The following is a 22,344-nucleotide window of genomic DNA, read 5'->3' as shown; positions in this document are numbered from 1 at the left end:
TTAGTGTGCACGATTTTTAGAATTTGAAAAAATTTTGTTTTCTTTAATTTGCACTTTATTTTTATTTTCTACTTTTATCTTTACTTTTCTTTTATACTTTTATTTTTATTTTATATTTTTATCTTTACTTGTCTATTGTCGGCGTCCTTCAATAGTGTCATTTTGGGCCATTTTATAAAAATATTTATTTTTATATATTTTATAAAATGGTTCAGTAAGGGTAATTTAGTTAACTTAGAATTTAAAATTGTCAGGACTTGTTTGTACCAAATTGAGATTTTAGGGGTGTTTTTTGCATAAGAGGGGCATCCTCTATTGGTGTTCTTTTTGGTCATTTTATAAATTTATTTATTTTTATATACTTTATAAAATGGCTCCGTAAAAATAATTTAGTCAACTTAGGATTTAAAATTATTAAAGGAACTTATTTACACCACATTAAAACTTTAGGAGTGAATATTTAGAAATGTTTCTTGCACTTGACATATCATCTGTCACCAAAAAAAAAAAGAAAAAAAAGAATAACATATATTTTTTGCAGTCAGAAATAATTTTTAGAAGGGTCTTTTCATGTACTATTTTCAGATAGTTAATTAATTGATGCATTTGCACGTAGTACATACAGAGTAAGTTCCAAGGAAAGACAAGCAATTAACAAACCAGGGAAGTTAGTGAATTACTCTATTCATTCAAAAATTCTTATTCATCTTTTTATTTTTGAATTTTTCAAAATATATGTCTCATTTAAAAAATAAATGCATTATTATTTTTAACTAAATAAGTGCACTAATTTACTTTTTAATAAAGATAAATTTTATTAATAAGAGTGAAATTTTAAATTTATCTTTATTAAAAAATAAAATAGTAATTCGTAATTATTTCTAATAGAATTTATCTTTATGCAATGACACAACACGGGACTATTAAGAGAATTATGTAATTTAAGATATACCATTCATCCTGTATACAACAGACTACAATACAACAAAAACAGAACATTTAGTAAAAAATTTTTAATCTTCGAATGATTTAAAATGCCTTTTATTTTTTATTTTCAGTAAATATTAAAATGAGTTATATTGTAAATTCATTTTTAGTGTAAAACATGATTCGGTCTTCTTATTTGACTTAACTATCCTTATTGAAAATTATTTTTCATAAAAAATAATTAAATAAAAAATTCAAGAATACTTAGCTCCCAGTGTGTTTTGATTGTGTACCCTTTCGGAGTCCTCGGGATTAGTCAAAGCTAAGGGACAGAGCCATTTAGAAGCCAGTGGGGGGCAATTGCCCCCACTGATTTTTGTATTTTTTAGTAATACATCTTGTCAATTTACATTTTTTGATATATACCTATAAAATTATACTAAAATTATTAAAAAATTACACTATCGCCCCCCTTACACAATTTTCTCGCTCCGTCCCTAATCAAGGCAAAGCTTCGAAAATCCGGGTTAACTTAAAAAAAGAAAAAAGAAAAAATAGAAGGTGTGTTTTGGTTGTCTCACTGTCAAAGATTAATCTTCTTTTAAGATTTGAATACATTATATGGAAAGGTCTGTTTGAGTCCAATTCAAGTAGAGAACCCATACTAATTTTTGTAATATTTTCTTGACAATTCAGGTGGTTTACGACAGAAGTCCATTAGGCTTTATGCTGATTCGGTCTAACATTTATTTTTCTATAATAATATTTTTTTATCCAAAAACTCTCTGTCAAATGGCTCAAGACCAGTTTGAATGCTTTATTCACTAAGCTCCATAGAAATATAATATAATTCTAGGAACTTTTGTTCCGTTATTCCCTACTCATTGTCACAAAAATAAAGAAAACTTAACAAACTACTTAAACTCTATAGAAAATTTAGAATCACTCTAAAAGGATATTTTATTCCTTACTCATCATCACACAATTGCAGAAAACTTTAAACTAATAAACTAAAGCCAGCCTTTATTCCTTGCTCATTGTCACACAATTAAGGCCTGTTCGGCATACATTTTGTTTTAGGTGTTTTGTTTTTAACTAAAACACAAACAGTGTTTTTATTACAGGAGTGTTTTGGAAAAAAACACAATCAAAAGCACGTTTGGGAACGATATTTTGAAAAAAAATGTTAGGGCCCGTGTTGCGCTACTGTTATAGTTTTGGGTCATAAACAGTTGTCAAAATAAGAAAAAATAACTTTTTGGTGTTTTGGTTTTGGGTCACTGTTCACGAAGTGTTTTAGCACTATGTAAAATAAAATAAGGCCGCACAAAAAATGATTTTGTTGCTAAAATCAATACTGTAACAGACCAAAAACAAAAATAATAGAAACAAAACGCATGCCAAACGGGGCCTTACAGAAAACTCTAGAAACTAATACACTAAAGCTTTCCATGTGATATCAAGCATTTCATATAGATATCATGTAACTTTCGGCTAAGCATACATGTGTAACTGGGGTTCGAGCCTCCTCAAGAACGTTGTGAAGGTTATTTGCCAAGAAAAAAAAAAAAAAAAATTAGATTAACCTAATCGATTCTTTGAGGGCCTTGTTTGGGCTTCACATGTTCATCTCACACAATAGGCTTTTTTAATGCCATATCTTCCATGTCCACATTGAGGTTGTTGCCACCATCCCCTTTGTACTTGTACCACTTTGTGCACATTAGAAAGTAGCCCAAATTTATGACCTCCAAAACACCAATTAGGTAATAAAAGTAATCCAATCTTCCCTTGTTAAGATCTTCTTCAAACCAATTCCCTGTTGCAGATTTCTTGGTTGTGTGGTGAACCATTGACACCATCAAAGCACTCAAATAACTTGACCCTGCTAAGCCACAAAAGAAGAAAGAGCCACTAATGCTTCTCATGTTTTCCGGGAACTGTTTGTAGAAAAACTCACTAAGCCCGATGAGTGTGAACGCTTCAGAGAGACCCGTTAGTGCCAACTGAGGTACCAACCATAAACCCGACATGGAAGAAATGGCACCTTCTCGCGCCACGTTCCCTAATGTTGGCTCAGTGAGAGCCAGAGTCCGTCTTCGCTCCTCTACAATGCCGGATACAATCATGGTGACCACGGATATGACCATGCCGATGCCAGTCTTCTGGAGGAGTGTGATGCCATCTTCTATTTTCGTGCGTTTCCTGAGAAATGGGACTACGATCCTGTCATAGATTGGTATCCAGACAGTGAGGCTCAGCATGTTGAAGAAAATGTAGGATGCTGCCGGGATCTTGAATCCCGTGTTGCCAAGGCGCCTGTCGCATTGTAGAGCTTGGAACACCGCGTAGTTTTGTTGTTGGATTACTGCAATGTTGTAGAAAATTAGGGAAACCCATATGGGAATCACTCGCATCAGGCATTTCACTTCCTCCACTTGCTGGATGCTGCAGAGTTTCCATGGATTGGCTGCGGATCCGTCTGAGTTGATTTCGTCTTTGGGGGTTATGACTGCTGCTTTGTTCAAAAATCTGAAATAATCATAATACTCCATTAAGGAATTGCTTTGTCAAATTCTAAGTCAATAAGATTCATTACCAAAGTGTGTAACAAATTGGTAATTAGCTAGTTAAAAAAAAAAAAAAAAATGATGTTTCCCTTTGATTATTAAATACTCTGATCACAAAGACAAATGAAGTGAACTAGGATGCAAATGCAGACTAAAAAAAAGAGTGACAGTAGTAAGAGAGTGACAAATTGAATTGACTCGATCTAATTGAAGTGTAATACCATCCAAAAGAGGCAGACTATTAGAGGTATTTCACGTCGGATCCGAATTGAAAGTTAAATGGGTGGGCATTCAGTACTACCCAATAGATTAAACTTTTGGGCCAGCAGGTATGCACCCATCCGTTATAGTTGGTATTAGAGTCACACTCAGTTTTTGATCCAGGGTCGCGCCAAGCACCTGTGCCCAAATGAGTCCGGATTGTCACCCTAGAGGAATTGCAAGAGGGGAGGTCGGATCCAAATAAAATGTAAAATTAGTATAAATAAATGAATATGTAACATTATCCAATAACATAAGCTTTTAGGTCAGCCAACAAGCACTGCAGGTTGCAACAACCATATTGCTTTTGCTATGCTTATCCTTTCACTTTTACGGTAAAAGGGACAAAAACTTGTCACACATCAAGTATTGAAAGCACCACACACATTTACAAATTAATGAAAACCTGAAACAAGTGTTCCTTTGTTGATTGATTAAATTGGCCAAAAGTCCCACAAATAAATTGGGCAAGTTTGTTAACATAAAAACATGTAAAGGACAAAGGGAACACATTCTAATAGTTATGACTTTAGACCAAAATTTTCAGCGACATAAATTTACAAAAGAATGCAATATGTCAGCAGTTAGAGTTGGCTACCTGAACTGATCTGTATAAGGAAGCCTTGAGTTGATAGAATTTGCCAGATAATGGTTAAAAAGGGAGCACCATGGCCTCTCTGGTAACTTCAATGGTCTCTTCTTGAATGCTGCCACCATGACCTGCGCGACACTGGTCAAGGGACTACCCTGGGGCGTCACCTTGACGTATATTTTCGTGCCCGCAAAGAAGAGTGCACACGAGAAGAACATCATAATGCTAGGAACGGCCAATCCCAGAGCCCAGCTCACATCGGATTGCACGTAGACTATGGCTGTCAAAGATATCATCATGGCAAAAGTGTAGGTGAAGTAGTACCAATTGAAGAAGCTGGTAATTCCCCTCTTCCCGGATTCAGTGTTGGGATTGAATTGGTCCGCGCCAAACGCCAAATTACATGGTCGAATACCAGCAGCACCAACAACTAGTAGGCCAAAACCACTCAACAGGAAAGTCATTTGCCATGCTGTTGGCCCTTTGCATATGTCAGTAGCTTTCGTTCCACAGCTGGGAGGATGCAGCCTTGAGACTGCAGCTGTTAGTGCAAGTACAAGCATCCCCTGTAGTTTAAAGATGACAAAACTAGAGAATCAAATGTCTTTGCAGAATGATATTTTTTGTGAAAATTGCAAGTTTAAAATTTCCTAGTGAAGTTAATGCCAACTCTAGGTTCAAGTGAACCATATGTTCAATTGTTTGTTATGTTGGTTGATCTAAATATTGCTAAATTATAATTGCTCTTTTTTGTGCTGTTATTTATTTTTTTAAAAAAAATTTCCCATTTTATATTTCATATTTAGGAAGATGTCTATGGTAGGTGTGATTCATCCCCTCCCATTATTCTCTTATAGCAAACTTTTATGATTTATGGAACTCTCCTTTCTTGTTCAGTTCTTTTCCCACTATATAGTCCCATGCAATAACCTACAATTAAAATCTTGTATGAAAAATATAAACAAATTTTTGTGATTACACCTAGAAAAATAAAATCAAGTGGCTAAAGTTCCCTTTCTATATATGATAGTTTAGATAGATATTTCTATAACAATTGGTAAGTTAATTTGAGGATTAAAAATTTTGGGTGTACCAGAAAAGAGGATACTGAGGAAAATCCCAATGTTATGTAGCGGCCAAAGTAAGCGTCGGAGAGGAAAGCTCCTATCAAGGTACCAAAATTGCAAGTTCCATTGAAGATGTTGAGGAGATTAGTTGCTGTAATTGTTTTCATGTGGAAGACAGTGCTGAGATAGACCAAGAGGTTAGATGTGGTGCCAATTGTCCCCAGCTTTTCAAAGGTCTCATTCCCTGCAAGATTTTTGTATGTCATTACATATGAAAATTCAATGGAAGAAGAAAACTGAAAGATTGTTAACTCGAAAAGAAGAAGAAGCATATTGCTTGTTTGTTTTATTTCTCGGAAAATAAAAATATGTTTTCAAAAAATTATAAAAAGACAGTCATTTCAAAATAGACATTTTGTTAATGGAGTTTTCAAAAATTATCAACTAAGAAAGTTTTTAACAACCAAAAAGGCCCAAGCATGATCGTAAATGTGCATTACCTATGACAAAAGGCATGGCTATAACTCCTCTATGCTTGGGCTCATTACTTGTAACCTCTTCTCTATTCTTCTCCATGGTTATTCTTTTAGAATTATGTCTTTCACATTCTTCATCTCTTGCTGGGCTTGTTATAAATTATAGAAAAGTAGGTGAATAGAACATAGACAATTTAGTGGCCAGGCAACTGTGCCAAGCATAATCATGCCCTAAACTGTCAACATGCTTGTAATATATAGTCTTTTCCAACAAATCAACTTCTTTTTGTTTGACTTTCAAATAAAATAAAATAATATATATATATTTTTTATCATTTATTCGCATTAATATTTCATTTACAAAAATTATCCTATATAATACCCTCTTTCAGTTCCTTTTTCTTCATTCCAGATAAAATAAAGTTCAATTTTTTTTTTTTTTTGAATTTCCCTTTCATTTTTATAGTGTTCCCGTTTTTCTTTTTCTTTTTCTTTTTTTCATTTCCCCTTTCTTGTAGTGGAAAAAAAAGGTAATATAAGGTCCTTTTCTTGTTCTCCATAACCCACTTACTCTCTCTCTCTCTCTCTCTCATAGCACGTGGCCTTTGATATAAAGTTTTTCAAAAATGCAGTTGATTCACAAAATTATCAGTCGCCCAATGTCACTAGAAAATCAATATTTTTGTATAGTTGAGCTTTGTTTGTCCTTTGCCCATTGCACTGAAGGAAAGTATCTCTCAAGTCTATCAACATGATTAACAATGATGCTCTAGTCTGTGGTTAATATTGTTTCTGGAAAGCAGTGATCATAAATGGAGAGAAGTAAAAAGTGCTATATAGGGACAAAATGAAGTAACATCACTTCGATTTTGTGGACGAGCTTGTTCGACCCTCCGATTGCATCGAAGATCAAGGCTTGGAAAAATTCCCAGTCCGATCAAGCCCTCACTTGAATCTATCGCCATCACTGGAAAATTAGTGCTCCGTCCACCTTCTCTGCCGCCGCCGACACTTTTAAACCATAGAAGTTATAGAACCCTTATTTTGGATTTGCTTAGGTGAAGGATGAGAATTGGATTTGAGAGATGGGCTTTTTTGTCTTTTTAAAATTTGTCATTTTTTGTAATAAAATACCAATAAATATAATGTGAGCAATTTCAAAATTTCATTCCATCCGTCATTCAACACCTCTAATAAAGAAGGTCATTGTTATTTGACAATATCAACGAAACCTCAAGAAACTCAGTGTAATATGCCTTGTAAACAATTACATATAAATTAATATTACATGAAAATTTGTTGCAATAGCATTGATGTTAAATTCATTACCAATAAAAAAATAATAAAATACAATAGTAAGGCTCGTGTATATTTTACTTTCTGTTGCCTATCTACTGGTTTAAGATTCTTCCGATGTGTGTCAAAGAAAGATGAGCCTCACAATGTGCTAGTTTTCCCATTTTAGCAATGGTTGAGCACTCAAATACAAGATTATATTCTAGTGATTTTCAAAAGAAAGGCTATAATATCTCACTGTGTAGTGGTGTTACTATATGATATATATATATATATATATATATATATATATATATATATATATATTTCTTTTCTTTTAATTTGGGTAATTCCAATTAGAAAGAAAGTCAACTTTTGAGGGCCACCCACATAAAAGCCCATTCTGTTTCTACTCTCTATTTATATGTTCCATAGTTGAACTGGATACGTAGAAAAGCCCATATTTTTTTTTTTTTTTTCACTGCTGACAAGAGTACATAACAAAGGCAAAATAGCTCAGTGCCTTAGCGGTATTGGATTCCTACTTTTCAATGATAGATCAAAAATTCGAGCCTTAGTGGAGACGTGTACGTAAATACTAATTAAGAAAAAAAAACGTATCCCCGCTCCGTGTCATGAGAGAGCCAAGAGGGCCAAACAGACTGCTCAAAATCACTTGAATATTATTCAAAGAATAGCCAAATTTTGACCTTCCCTCAAAACCATGTTTTTATGTCATAACACATCATTGAAAGAGAGACATTCATGTCATAAGTACATGTTCTCTGCATGGGTTTCATATATTCTGCTTCATGCTGTGCCAATAATGCATTTATTTCTTTTCTATATATGATTTTTTAAGGATATGGATAAGACATTGATATGTAAACCATAAAACAAAATTCCATATTTAGCCTAATTCTCTGGCCCCCAACCCTCGTCTTTCTCTCACTTTCGGTTTGGCTTTTAGTACTCTTTCACGACCACACTGACGTATCAAAAAACCATAAAATCATTCACAAGAAACAAAGGTTATCTTGAATCCACATAAAATAAAATAAAATAAAATAAAAATTAAAATTGAATCTGATATTGTATTTGATAAAAGAATATATATATATATATATATTTTCCTACTCTTGCAATACATATTTTTAATGTAGAATAATAAGCTTGATCGCTAAGAAACCTAAAAAACTTAAGGAAACTAATTCCTCAAGGAAATTAAAAATACAAGGAAACGAAACTAAAAATATAAAAATAAAATCTCTCTAAAAATATAAAAATAAAAATAAAAATAAATAAATAAACTTAATTAAAATAAATATTAAATTCTGTTATGCATCAATCCCCCACCACTTCAAAGAAACCCGTCCTCGATATAAGAATGAACAAAATTTGGTACCATTGACTTGACCTCGATCAATTACACATAAATTTGCTGTAGAATTTTCACCAATATTTTTTCTCTTTTCTTCTACTTTTTATGATAATCAGCAGATTCGGCACCCATGACCACCATTAGGAAAGAGCCCGTGAAAATTATCATTGGGTTCCACATATCCAAAAAAACTGATTGCGAGTATGCACCATTGAAGTCAGGCTACCAAATTCAAATTTATCAAACTTGCACTCATCCAGCCAGCACCTTACTTTTGGCAATTTCCTTTGTCCATGCTTACAAAGGTAGATTCCCACATCCAATCACAGCTAGGTGATTCAGAATAGAAGTAATGATTGTATCTATCAAACATGATTAGCTTGTCCATGGCATTATTTGGGACTTGGATATGTACGATACCCACTGATACAAGTATACTCTGAAGCTCATCTTTATTTTTGATCCAAACTATACCAACACCATTGGCGTATGTGATCATCTCCTGAGACTCTTCTAGCTCTTTGTTATCTTCATCTTTCAAACACGGGTCCCTGTTTTTACTCGATATCTCGCTGCCAACATCCTTGCCTTTAGTGTGCTTGAAGTAGGACAAGTTTATTAGGTTTTATATTATTTTTATTTTTATTTTTATTTTTTATAATTTGTAGGGAATTTTTTAAAAGTTTTTAGTTTCCTTCAACCATTCGTTTCATTTTATTATTAAGTTATCTTATGTTTTTATTTTCCTTTAGAAATTAGTTTCCTTATTGCATTACCGTTTCTCTATTATAAATATTCATATACCGCTAGAGCATAATATAACCTTTTATCAATAATAATATTTCATAATTCTTTATGAATTTATCTCTTAAATTTGTGAATTCAAAACCTAATACTTTGTGGATTCAAAGTAACCCATTTCTTGTGAACAAATTTATCGCTTCTGTTATGTCAGTTTGTATGACAAACTTTGTTTACCCTGGGTTAATGACGATTGATCGTTTTGATAGCAACCGTTCTCGTGACGTTGATCGGGGCATGCAGTCCCCTTAGTGGTTCGTGGCAACTGGTTTCGGGATTGGTGGCAACCAGGTTCGTGGTTCAGTTCGAATTCGTGCTGATTATATGTCTCATAGCCAACCGAATATGGATTATATTCCTGTATATTCACATAGGCCTCCAGCCTCTGCGGATTCTTTTGATGATGAGGAGTTCAGATTTAGAGAAGTTGCAATGGATCGACACGACAAAAACTATAGATATCCGAACACTCGTAAGTTTCAGAAAAAACTACATTTCCTTACTTTTAGTTCTGGTTTTTGTGCTGAGGATGTCTTGGATTGACTTAATGAAGTTGTTTAATTTCTAAGTATTTTGATATACCAGAACACAAACAAGTTCCTCTTGTAGCAATCATACTTAAAAAGGGTGCTTCAACTTGGTGGGAACAGGTAAAGACTAATCGGAGGTGGCAAGGAAAACAACATGTACAATGCATGGTTAAAGATGAAAATGTTGTTAATTGCTAAATTTTTACCACCAAGTTATCGATACATGTTGTATCATTAACATCAAAGTTGCAAGAAGGAGGGACAATTTGTCGATGAGTCGAACGATGATAACATCGGGAATAATGATAATTTTGTAAAAGCATTTATTAGTGACTCTCAAAAGACTGATTGCGAGAAAAAAATTATCTCTTCACCGAAGATGATGAATTTGTTCATACTTTAGTCGTAACAGAATTTTTTGATAAGGATTCTAATAATACAATTTCAGAGACCCACTTGAAAAAAATAGTTGATATGTTGAGAGAGGTAGACTTGAAACTGTTGGGAAACGTGCAAATTTTAAAAACTTTTAGAGGGATTTTCAATCATAGATCTTAATTCATCACATTGAGACAAGTTTAAAGCAAAAACAAAATATGATGTATCATTCAATTAATAGATTGAATACATACATTAAGGTTTGAGTAAACCTTAGATCTCTCCTCTAAAGTGAATGTTCTCACTTTTTGTAGATCCCGTTTGCTAGATGCCTTCTCCTTGGATCTCCATCTTCTTCGTAATGGTCTAGCCTTTAGGAATCACTCATAAGTCTCTATGAATGACCTTGGAAAATTAGGCTTGTGGAAGCCTCCATTAAATGAGAAAGCAAACCCTAAAATCTAGAGAGAGAAAAATATATTCCTTTTTCTTTTCTTTCAAAAGTCACTCCTAAAATATACATAAACCCATGTATATATAGGCAACATAAAAATCAGAAAAGCAAATCATAAATCATTCTCCATCTTTAATTCACATATTTCAAATCTAATAAGATTTCAATATCAAGTTGGGCTATGAGTGGGAATCTTATTGGGCTTATTATTTTCTTACCTACAATGAATTAATAATTGGCCCGGTCCATGGACCCAATTAAATTAATTCATTAATTAATTTCTACTCCACTAAAAGAAATTAATTGAGCTCCAATTAAATAATAAATAACCTCTAAGTCAATTTTACACTTTGACCCCTCTATGCATAATTAATTATCGGATAAATAAAACCATCAGTCCGACTACTTAATTAATATATTTATTTTGGTACCTTTGATTATTTCTGACTCGATCATAATAAATCATTTGTTTGACAAAAAATAATAATTTAAATAAATAAATATATAATAAATCATTTTGTCTAAAAACACATGAAGGCCTTCAAATTTAATTTGTAATCAACCATAATAAATACAAAATAAATACAAGTAGCAATGATGCAAATATTGAAAATGATGAGCACTGAAAAGTGCGTATTTAAACCCCTTAAGTTTAGGCATTCTAGCACCTTTATCTATCTTACTTTACCGTTTTAGATTGATTTCGTATTATTTCCTTTTTTAGGCACTTATCCTGAAAATAAGCTAACTCAGCCAAATAAGAGCTTAATTGAAGCAATTCTGAGATTAAACAAAGAAAGGAGCAAAGTGGAGGAAGAAGGAAGCAAATGAAGCCAAATGTGGCAAGCAGCAAAGTTCGATCGATCCAAATTCAAGGTTCGGTCGATCAAACAATGATCGATCTCAGCACTTCAAGATAGATCCAAGCCTTGACCCAAAAGCATAAAGTTCCAAAAGTTCGATCGATCCAACACCATCCTTCGATCGATCCAACATTTTTGTCCTTATTCAAATGATTGATCCTATCCACAGCTGTACAACCCACTAATCACTTTTGTCCTTTTCCCATAAATATCTCCCATAAATATCTCAGATTTGTCTTTTTCCAAAAAACTCAGCTAGTTGGATCAATCCAGCCTAAGTTCGATCGATCTCACTTACTTTCGATCGATCCAAGTTCAAGGTTCGATCGATCGAACTTTCTCCAGTGCGAAAAAGTTAAAATTCCATTTCATTGAAAGTTGTCCTTAATCCAATCATTAGGGAATATTGTGTGCACGACCCCAGCTCATTTTGGGTGTCATTTTGACCTACCTATATAAGGATAAGGATTGTTTTTACAAAAAAAATGAGCTAATTTAATTTTGCATATCATCTTTTGGAAAGGAAGCTTAGAGGAGGAGGAGGCTAGAGACACCATTGGAGACTTTTCATCAACAATGAGCAGATTTCAACCATGGAATTAGCCCTTGAGGGTTGGAGCATCATCACCATGAGTGGCTAGACATCCTCTTGGGGCTAGAGTTAGCCCCAAGCATGCTTTCTATATCTTAATCTTGTGTATCATTGAGGGATTAGTGTTGTAATTGATGTTTTGACACTTTGATATATATAGATCTTGTTTATTCAATGATTTATGTGGTTTAATGCTTCCAATAGGTCATTTCATTCTATCCATATGTCTATGTATGCTAGAATAGATGTTCATGTGCTTATCTCTAGATTTTGTGTTATTGATGCATGTCTATGTGTATTGATGCTATAGATTTGGAGATTGCCAAAACATTATGCTTAAAAGAATGCTTTTGTGATTCTCTTGATGGTTCATGCTTATCTCTTGATGGATTGTGCCTCTCCCCTAGTTTATTTTCATGCTAGTAGTGTAGATGTAGTGTAGTTGTAGTGTAGTGTTAAATGGGAGGACAATCTATGCTTATTGTTTGATGATCTAAGCTTTTGAATGCAATTAGCATATGTCTCTATCCTTGTGTTGTATTTGGATTGTGAGCTTAATGAAAGGATTAATGGCTTGTTTTGATTTATTGTGCCTTTCACATGTTGTTTAGACAATATATGCTTCATTATTTAGATATATTATGCCTTTCACATGATGTTTAGACAATACATGCTTAATTAGTCATCATTGCTTGTTAAATCAACCAAATACACACACACCAATATTGTAACCCACTATTTGCCCTCATTAATCACTTGTCAATGATATAGAAATACATTACTTGGTGGTGATCTCTAAACCTCAAGATCTCTCTCTCTCTCTCTTACTTACTCTTAATTGCACTATTTTGCTATTACTTAATTTAATTTAGTTGTTCTTTAGTCAACCAACCAACCAATTGTTTGATCACTTGACCTACTAGCCCTAATTGTGATTCCATGACATTGCTCAATCCCCATAATCCCTTGGGACTATCCCTACTCACTCTTGCTACTTTAGTAGTAGTGTTGGTAGTAGTTTTTATAAATTTAAAGTTGACCCAAAATACTTTTCTTGAACCGCACATTCACTACATCATTTTGACGTTCACGAGCGGCCGTCGTCAGAAAATATAACCCTCTAACTATTAATTACATAATTACCCAAATTGTCAGTCTAAGGATTCTGAAAATTCCGCCGAATAAATCAAAGTAATTACTAATTAATAAAAGAGTTTATACTTTTCTCATGCTTGAGAGTTAAATGCTATGACGGTGATAGGGAGCAATTGCATATGACGGTTCTCGCAATATATCTCAACCTAACGCGGATCCAGTTCAAGTCTTAATTAATTATGAGTTCATTCATAATTATCGACTATGAACCATTTATGATTACTATTTATATATGCATGTATTGATCGCCATCACATACATATATATAAATATCTCTTATAATCAAATGAACACTATCAATTCCATAATGAATCGAAACATAATATATTGAATTCACCAATTGTATAAAGCATAAATATTTCAGATACATCAGGAACATATGTCATTTTAATCCAAATAAGAATTTGTTATGTCAGGGCATATAAATCCCAACAGCTCCCACTTGCCCTCATAACCAATTCTAATTACATCTAACTCCAATATTATCTAGGTGACGATCAAAACTATTGATCGATGACACCTTTGTTAATAGATCAACAAAGTTGTGTTCCAATGCAATGTTCTAGCCATGAGTACATTTTTTTGCCGGACAATATCATGTAGGACATAATACTTCCTTTCAATGTACCTTGTTTTTGTATGGAGCCTTGGGTCATAGGTTTGGACTACTTCTGCACTATTGTCGTAATATAGCTCGATAAGAAGGCTAGTATGCTTCACAACCTTTAAATCAGTGAGATCTAACCAAAAGGCTTCCTTTGCTGCCTTTCAGGCTGCAATATACTCCACCTTCAGGTTTGAGTCAGTTGTTGAAATCTGCTTAATAATCTACCAACTAATTTCCCTTCCATTGAGTGAACATACACCAAGTCATGAACCTTATAATATCTATAACTGATTTAAAATCAGAACTAGCATATCTGACCGGAACCACATCATCACATCCATAAATGAGTATGAGATCATTGGTTCTTTTAAGGTACTTTATGATATTTTTCACAACAGACCAATTATTAAGTCCGAGTTTGGACTGATATCTCCTAACTATCCCTACTATATAGCGGATGTCCTGTTTGGTATAGACAATGGCATATATGAGACTCCCATATGTCGAAGCATATAGTTCCAGTCTCATTTGCTCAATCTCCTCTACTAGTCTTGAAAAAACTACTTACTAAAGAGAGCAATCCATATCAATAAAGTAAGAACTTATTCTTTAAATTTTTTGCATACCAAACCTGGTCAAAACTTTATCAATGTAGAATTATTAAGATAAGCATATTTTCCTTTTAACTTGATCTTGCAAAAGTTTGATCATAGGAATATAGCTTACATCTTGAAGATCTTTCATTTCAAAATAATTGAACAACTACCTTTTTAATGATGACGAAACTTCCACCTCATTATAAATGAGTAGGATGTCATCAATATATATATATATATAGAATTAGAAAAATAATGACATTACCCTGTACACACATGGTTCATTAACTAAGAAATCTTCTGGTATCCTTTTGTAGATTAACTTGCCTTCCATAGGTATCACCCTACTAGAAAGTTTTATAAGATCTCAGATTTTATTAATACATAGATTCCAACTCTGATTTCATAGCAACTTGCCAAAATGATCTATATCTATATCGGTTCACGCTTCCGTGTAGCTTACTAGGTCCAACTCATGTTTAACAAGGATATCCGTAAAGGTCTCACCTAAAAACATGATTCTGTCAGATTGGATTATAATCCTTCCACTACAACAATGTACTGATGCAGGAATCTGTGTACTAGATGATGCTGACGCATCAATAGGGAATTCATATATTATTCTCAATCTCTATAATAAGTGTGTTCACATGTGGTACATCTGGTACTCATACCATATTCTCTAACATTATGCTACTAGGTATGTGATTCATAATATGATCCTCCTATAGATAAACAGTGAGTGTAAACAATTAACTTTTATCATTGAGATCATAAAATAATCCATCCTAGTGCCTTTAGAGTAACTATCAAATCTATCATGCTTATGATCTGCTTCCAACTTACTTGTCCATATTAAGCACACATGTGCAAGACTACCCCATATGTGTGTGTGATTCAAACAAAGATTTATTCACAAAACACAGCTCAAAAGGTATCCTTAAGATAAACTAAGATGGAATGCAGTTCATAATGTGCATCGATATCAATAAGGCTAAACTGTAAAGTAAAAGAGATAATGGAGCATAACTGATCATAAATCTAACCATGTTTAAGCAGAATTCTGTTATTCCTATTTGACACCTCAATTCATTGAGCGTCAATTACAAAAACTAGTACACAACATCCTCATTGACCATATAGTCTTTGCACTATCCAAAGAAATACTCATATCTACGATCAGATCGAATTATTTTGATAAGTTTACCTAATCTGTGCTCCACATCAGTCTTGATACTCTCGGAATATACCAAAAGGTTAAGACTTGTGTCGCATTGGGTAAATTTATCCAAAACGTGAGTAATCTTGCTTGGATGTTCATAAGATCACACGTGTCAGTGTGTACTAACTCCAATTGTTCTTTATGTCTATTTCATTTGGCTGATTAAAGCCCTTAGGGTTATCTATCATTCAATACATGATTCACAAGTTGTTTTAGGCTCCCCCGCCTCACTAGGTTATAAACCTTCTTTAACCAATCTTTGAATCTCATTTTGACTGATTACAACCCATAAATAGACACTAAAAATACAATGAGTCAAAAATAACAAATTTTCTCTTAACATTCAATCTAGAAGATACATCATTAGTTTTTACATCCTACAAATATTAAGAGGTTGTGGTTATAGTATATTAACCATCTTTTAATACACCAGAAGCAATCGCACATCTAATCAATTTTATAAAACCAGTTTTACAAAATAATAATAAACCAAAAGTGAAACAAGAATGAGATTGAATCTAACATCTGTGCATAAAGATAGTTCTCTAATACTAATATACTCATACTCTTTTATTTCAGATGTAATACTCCCACTGACTTAACTACAACTTTGACATCAGGTCAAAAGACAAATATATATCCATATCATCGAGGCTTCTGGATTCCTGAAATCCTTGCAACAAATTGCAAACATGTTTAGTGGCTCTAGAATCTATCCATTAGGAATTAATAGATACAACAACATAACATGGTTCAATGATTAAATATACATTTTCCTATGCCACGTCATTGCTTAAACAGTTTGTCCTTTAGTGTCTTAGTTAGCGGCAAAAGAAATAGTTTCCTTCGCCCTCAACATACACTGCCTTACTCCCTTTTAACCTTTTGGATACCCATGTTTTGTATTAGCCTAGTCCTTTTATCATCATTCTCCTTTCCTTTGCCCTTCCACTTGGGTCTAGAAGAAGATGGTATAGACTAGGTTAGATTGATCGGAACGCCCATATACTTTTGATTATCCCTTCATTTGTTACCAATTTTATAAAAATATCAACGAGTATGAACTCAAACTGATTCCTTATTTAGTTCAATCTAAAAGAGTCGAACGAGTTTGGTAATAAGGCAATAATCATGTCAACTTGAAACTTATCACCTAAGTCAGCCCTATTGATCTCCAATTCAATTTTTAAATAATAAACAATCATTTTAAAAACACGATCTTTTACTGAAGTTCCTTAGGCTATCTTAACGGTATTCAAGTTTGACGCAGTACTAAGGCATACACTTTATCTAATCTCAGCAAAACATCTCATTGAGATATCATATGATGCTTAAAACAGATAATACAAATGTTAACTTTGAAGCATATTCGAGATAAATTCTAAAATGTTGCACCGAGCCATATCATTTGCCTTATTTCACTTATTTTAAAACATTAATATTCTTTTGGGTATCTTAAAGTAAAATGATTAAGTTTAGGAGTAATAAATACATTTTGTACTACCACATTGTGAATAAAATATCTAAGTTCATTTTCCAGTCCGTATGAATGAGGTCCAATTACATTGAATATGTAAGCAAGCAGATAAAAATGGATTAGACATAATATCTGAATATAAATGCATTCATACAATATGTAAGGTGAATTATTAATACTATCATGCATATTTAAAATTAAAATGAGTTTGTCAACTACATAGTATAATAAATCTCAATAGAATAAGATTTCATTATCACTATTGGTGAACAATCCATTTTAATTAATGTGGGTCCCTCAACTCCGTAACATAATAAATCACACAATAAATACGTCAATAACTTATCCTGATGGATGAGTTCATTATTACTATTGTTGAGATTCATTTGCTATTAGGCGAGCACTTCTATTAAAATAATATGTGGGTCCCTTAAGCACTGTATGAAAAATCGGATAACCAATACGCCAACAACTTATTCGGTTGGTGAAGTTCATTATTACTATTGGCGAGTAAATCCCATCATTTCCATATCTCTTAAGACAATGCCCTGTCTATATATGAAATGATTTCCGATTATGTTTAGCCTTTCTAAAATCACCTAGTGTAGACCATTCCGTTGGGGAGTTAACACTATTGATTTTAGATTGAGCGTATAACATTATTAAGGATTCAACGAAAAATAAAATATTAAATATCTTGTCATTATAATCTAGACTCTTTAAATCATGCGTAGGGCCTTATTTTTAAAGATCTAATTACAATAAATATTTAATATTTTTATTTTCATGAGACAACTATTCTTGTAATATTAAGACTCTTCAAATCATGAGTGGGGCCTTATTTTTGAAGATCGAATTACAATGGTTTTAATAACGAAGGCCATGGAGTACTGTATAAAAATCCCCGCTGACGCTCAATTTTTAATCATTTATAATTACGGGTTTTCATTTATTCATATCCATGATATAATGCGTGCAAAACGTCTTGATTTTAATCTAATTAAATTTAGAAAATAACTGGACTTTTAAATGATTCACTAATATTTAATTTGAGGCACACTTTAAAAATAATTTAAAAAATAATAATTTTTCGTTTCCTAATAAGTGCCCTCTAATTAATTAGTAATCAAATCCAATTAATTTTCATAATTTAATTAATATAAATCAAGTCATTTAGATAAAAATCATTGATCCAATGCATGAATAATAATAATTAGTAATTAATTATTCCATGCATCACATACATAAATAAATGACAGATAAAACAAATTAAATGGCCAATGGATTTAGCTTTTAACATTTAATTGCTCTAAGTATTGCGCGAGGGTCTATCAAAGGCTTGTGAACACCTGCAGAGGCTTGTACGCTGACTCCACGCGTTATCAGACACCATCGGACGCCCCTACATGCATCTGACGCTCCTGCACGTGCCAAGAAAGCTTTCTACTGCGTGCCATGCTCTCCCACGCTCCTGCACGCGCGTGGGGAAGCTGCCAACGCATTCCACGTGCTGGCACGCACCATGTGGCGCCGGCTGCATCCACGCGTAAGCATCACGCGCCTGTTTAGTTGGGTGCGCGTTGAGCGCACCATGCTCTCTGCCATACCTGATCCTCTCCTTCCTTGATTGCAATCCTGTGGCTGATGGTGTAGTTGCACCAAATTCTCTTAGACCGCGGCGCACCAGATCAGATGGCTACCTTCCAGCGCCCTTGCTGCCGGCAATGATCCGGTCACCCGAAAAACGCCGAAAATTCCAAAAAATAATTTTAAAAATTCTAGAAATTATAATTAAGTCCAAAAAAATTCCAAAAAAATTCTGAAAAATTCTGGAAAAATTTCAGAAAATTCCTGAAGCCTAATTTAACCCTTTTGGACCTTCTTGAAGCTTTATTGCATCCTTTGATGAATATTACATGACTTTAAAAATATTTATAATTTAAAATATAATGGAAAAAATTAAATTACATCATTAAACTTTCAAACGGCTAAATCAAAGCCTTAATTACATTCATCCAAAGATAAAATTACATTCAAATAACCTATAAGCTTCATCCATGACCCAAACATACATCATCATCCATTCATAATTATACATACATCATCATGTATCAATATATATCAATATATTCATTCATACATCAACATACATCAATAAATAAATATATGCATATCAAAATTGGATCCATGAATGATGAATTTTGATAAAAACATGATCTCTAGTAATGAATCAAACCATGCTCTGATAACACTGTTGGGAAACGTGCAAGTTTTAAAAACTTTTAGAGGGATTTTCAATCACAGATCTTAATTCATCACACAGAGGCAAGTTTTATGCAAAAATAAAATATGATGTATCATTCAATTAATAGATTGAATTCTTACATTAAGGTTTGAGTAAACCTTAGATCTCTCCTCTAAAGTGAATGTTCTTATTTATTGTAGATCACGTTTGCTAGATGCCTTCTTCTTGGATCTCCATCTTCTTCGTAATGGTCTAGCCTTTAGGAATCACTCATAAGTCTCTATGAATGACATTGGAAAATTAGGCTTGTGGGAGCCTCCATTAAATGAGAAAGCAAACCCTAAAATCTAAAGAGAGAAAAATATATTCCTTTTTCTTTTCTTTCAAAAGTCACTCCTAAAATATACATGAACCCATGCATATATAGGCAACATAAAAATAAAAAAAGGAAACCATAAATCATTGTCCATCTCTAGTTCACATATCTCAAATCTAATAAGATTCCAATATCAAGTTGGGCTATGAGTGAGAATCTTATTGGGCTTATTATTTTCTTCGCTACAATGAATTAATAATTGGCTCGGTCCATGGACCCAATTAAATTAATTCATTAATTAATTTCTACTCCACTAAAAGAAATTAATTGAACTCCAATTAAATCATATATAACCTCTAAGTCAATGTTGCACTTTGACCCCTCTATGCATAATTAGTTACCGGATAAATAAAGCCATCAATCCGACTACTTAATTAATTTATTTTGGTACCTTTGATTATTTCTGGCTTGATTACAATAAAACATTTGTTTGACAAAAAAAAATAATTTAAATAAATAAATATATAATAAATCATTTTGTCTAAAAACACACGAAGGCCTTCGAATTTAATTTGTGATCAACCATAATTATTACAAAATAAATACAAGTAGTAATGATACAAATATTGAAAATATAACCCTCTAACTATTAATTACATAATTACCCAAAGTGTCGGTCTAAGAATTTCGAAGATTCCGTCGAATAAATCAAAGTAATTACTAATTAATAAAAGAGTCTATACTTTTCCCATACTTAAGAGTCAAATGCCATGACGGTCATAGGGAACAATTGCATACGATGGCTCTCTTAATATATCTCAACCTAACGCGGATCCAGTTCAAGTCTTAATTAATTATGAGTCCATCCATAATTACCGACTATGAACCATTTATGATTACTATTTATATATTCATGTATTGATCGCCATCACATACATATATATAAATATCTCTTATAATCAAATGAACACTATCAATTTCATAATGAATCGAAACATAATACATTGAATTCACCAATTGTATAAAGCATAAATATTTCAGATACATCAGGAACATATGTCATTTTAATCCAAACAGGAAGTTGCTATGTTAGGGCATATAAATCCCAACAGAAACAAACTGTAGATGAAGTTGACAGTGTCGTGTTGATGAGAGTGGAGCTTGGGGACACTAGCTACCCAAGTAATGACAATGACCTGTGTTTGGAAGACAAGGAAGAGAAAAATGCTAAAGCCTCTCTTTCAAGATGTCAGCTTGCTCTTGATGATTCCTCATTAAGGCCCAAGAGAAGTAACTACTATCATCTTACACATCACTTAAACTCTCTGAAGAGTATATTTGCAGACAGAAATCAAGAGTTTTATGGCTTAAAGATGGTGATTCAAACACCTTATTTTTCTACAAGTCCATTGCCTCAAGATTCAACATAAACAAAATATCTTCCATCTCCTCTGTTAATGGTGCTTTACTTGACACTGAATCAACCATTAAACATGAAATTGTCTCTCACTTCCATAAATGCCATGGTATGAATCCACACATCTCCCCATGTTTGGATCACTTACAATCATTCATCCAACCTTCACTACCTACATCCTTCATAGGTTCACTATGCTCTATCCCCACTAATGATGAAATTCAGCACTATATGTTCTCTATCAACTGTGATAAGGCCCCAAGACCTGATAGTTATAATGCTCACTTCTTTAAGAAAGCCTGGTCAATCATTGGGCAGGATGTCATAAAGGAAATTAGTTAGTTTTTCTCTACTAGAAAGGTTCTTAAAAAGCTTAACTCAACCTAAATTTCACTTGTCCCCAAAGTCTCAAACTCCTCTACCATCAATGACTATAGACCAATATCATGCTACATTACCCTCTATAAATGTATATCCAAACTACTTGCAAACAAACTTAGACCTACCCTGCCCCACATTAAGGAAAATTGATGACAACATCCTACTACTTGCACATGAGCTCCTCAATGGCTACCATAGGCAGGTTAACTCCCCAATATGTGCTCTCAAGATTGATCTTAAGAGAGCCTTTGACTCAGTATCATGGGACTTCCTCTTTCAATCCATGAAACTGTTAGGGTTCATAACAATATTATTCATCAACTGGATTTAAACTTGTGTCTCTACTCCCTTATTTGATCACTATATCTATCAAATGTGAGTTTAATGGCTATTTTAATAGTGTCAAGGGGTTAACGTAAGGTTATCCCTTGTCACCTTTTTTATTTGTGATTGTCATGCAGGTTTTTTCACTCATGATGAAAAAGTTTACTCTTAACATGCTTTTCAAGTTTCACAGGAGATGCAAACGAATAAGGAACCTACTTCATCTTTGCTGATGATCTCATGCTATTTTCATATGCCAGCATTCCATCCATTAAAACACTTAAACATGCTATTAAAACACTTAAGCATGCTTTGCTGTCTACCTAGAAGGGATAGTGGGCCTGGCATTCCCAACCTAGCTTTATGGAACGAGGTGATAATCATGAAGCACTTTTGGCACATCATCAACTCTAAGAAAATACTCTGGGTTCAATGGG

The 22,344-nt window shown here is 33.3% G+C and overlaps 1 protein-coding gene across 1 annotated transcript; it reads right to left on the bottom strand.

Moving 5' to 3' along the window:
* Positions 1–2,381: 2,381 nt before the first annotated feature.
* On the bottom strand, positions 2,382–6,137 carry LOC132282307 (protein NRT1/ PTR FAMILY 2.11-like). The gene is made up of 4 exons (XM_059783927.1): positions 5,918–6,137; positions 5,444–5,661; positions 4,357–4,916; positions 2,382–3,459 (listed from the first exon to the last, which is right to left on the bottom strand). The coding sequence occupies exons 1-4, from the start codon at positions 5,991–5,993 to the stop codon at positions 2,559–2,561; spliced, it is 1,755 nt and encodes a 584-aa protein (XP_059639910.1). The 5' UTR covers positions 5,994–6,137; the 3' UTR covers positions 2,382–2,558.
* Between the last annotated feature and the right edge of the window lie 16,207 nt (positions 6,138–22,344).

This window comes from Cornus florida, unplaced genomic scaffold (genome assembly GCF_030987335.1).
Source record: "Cornus florida cultivar Cherokee Brave unplaced genomic scaffold, ASM3098733v1 CherokeeBrave_3.0.0_Hap2_Chr11, whole genome shotgun sequence".
NCBI lineage: Eukaryota > Viridiplantae > Streptophyta > Magnoliopsida > Cornales > Cornaceae > Cornus > Cornus florida.
Note: the sequence above shows the minus strand (reverse complement) of the source record. Positions and strands in the feature narration are given on the sequence as shown.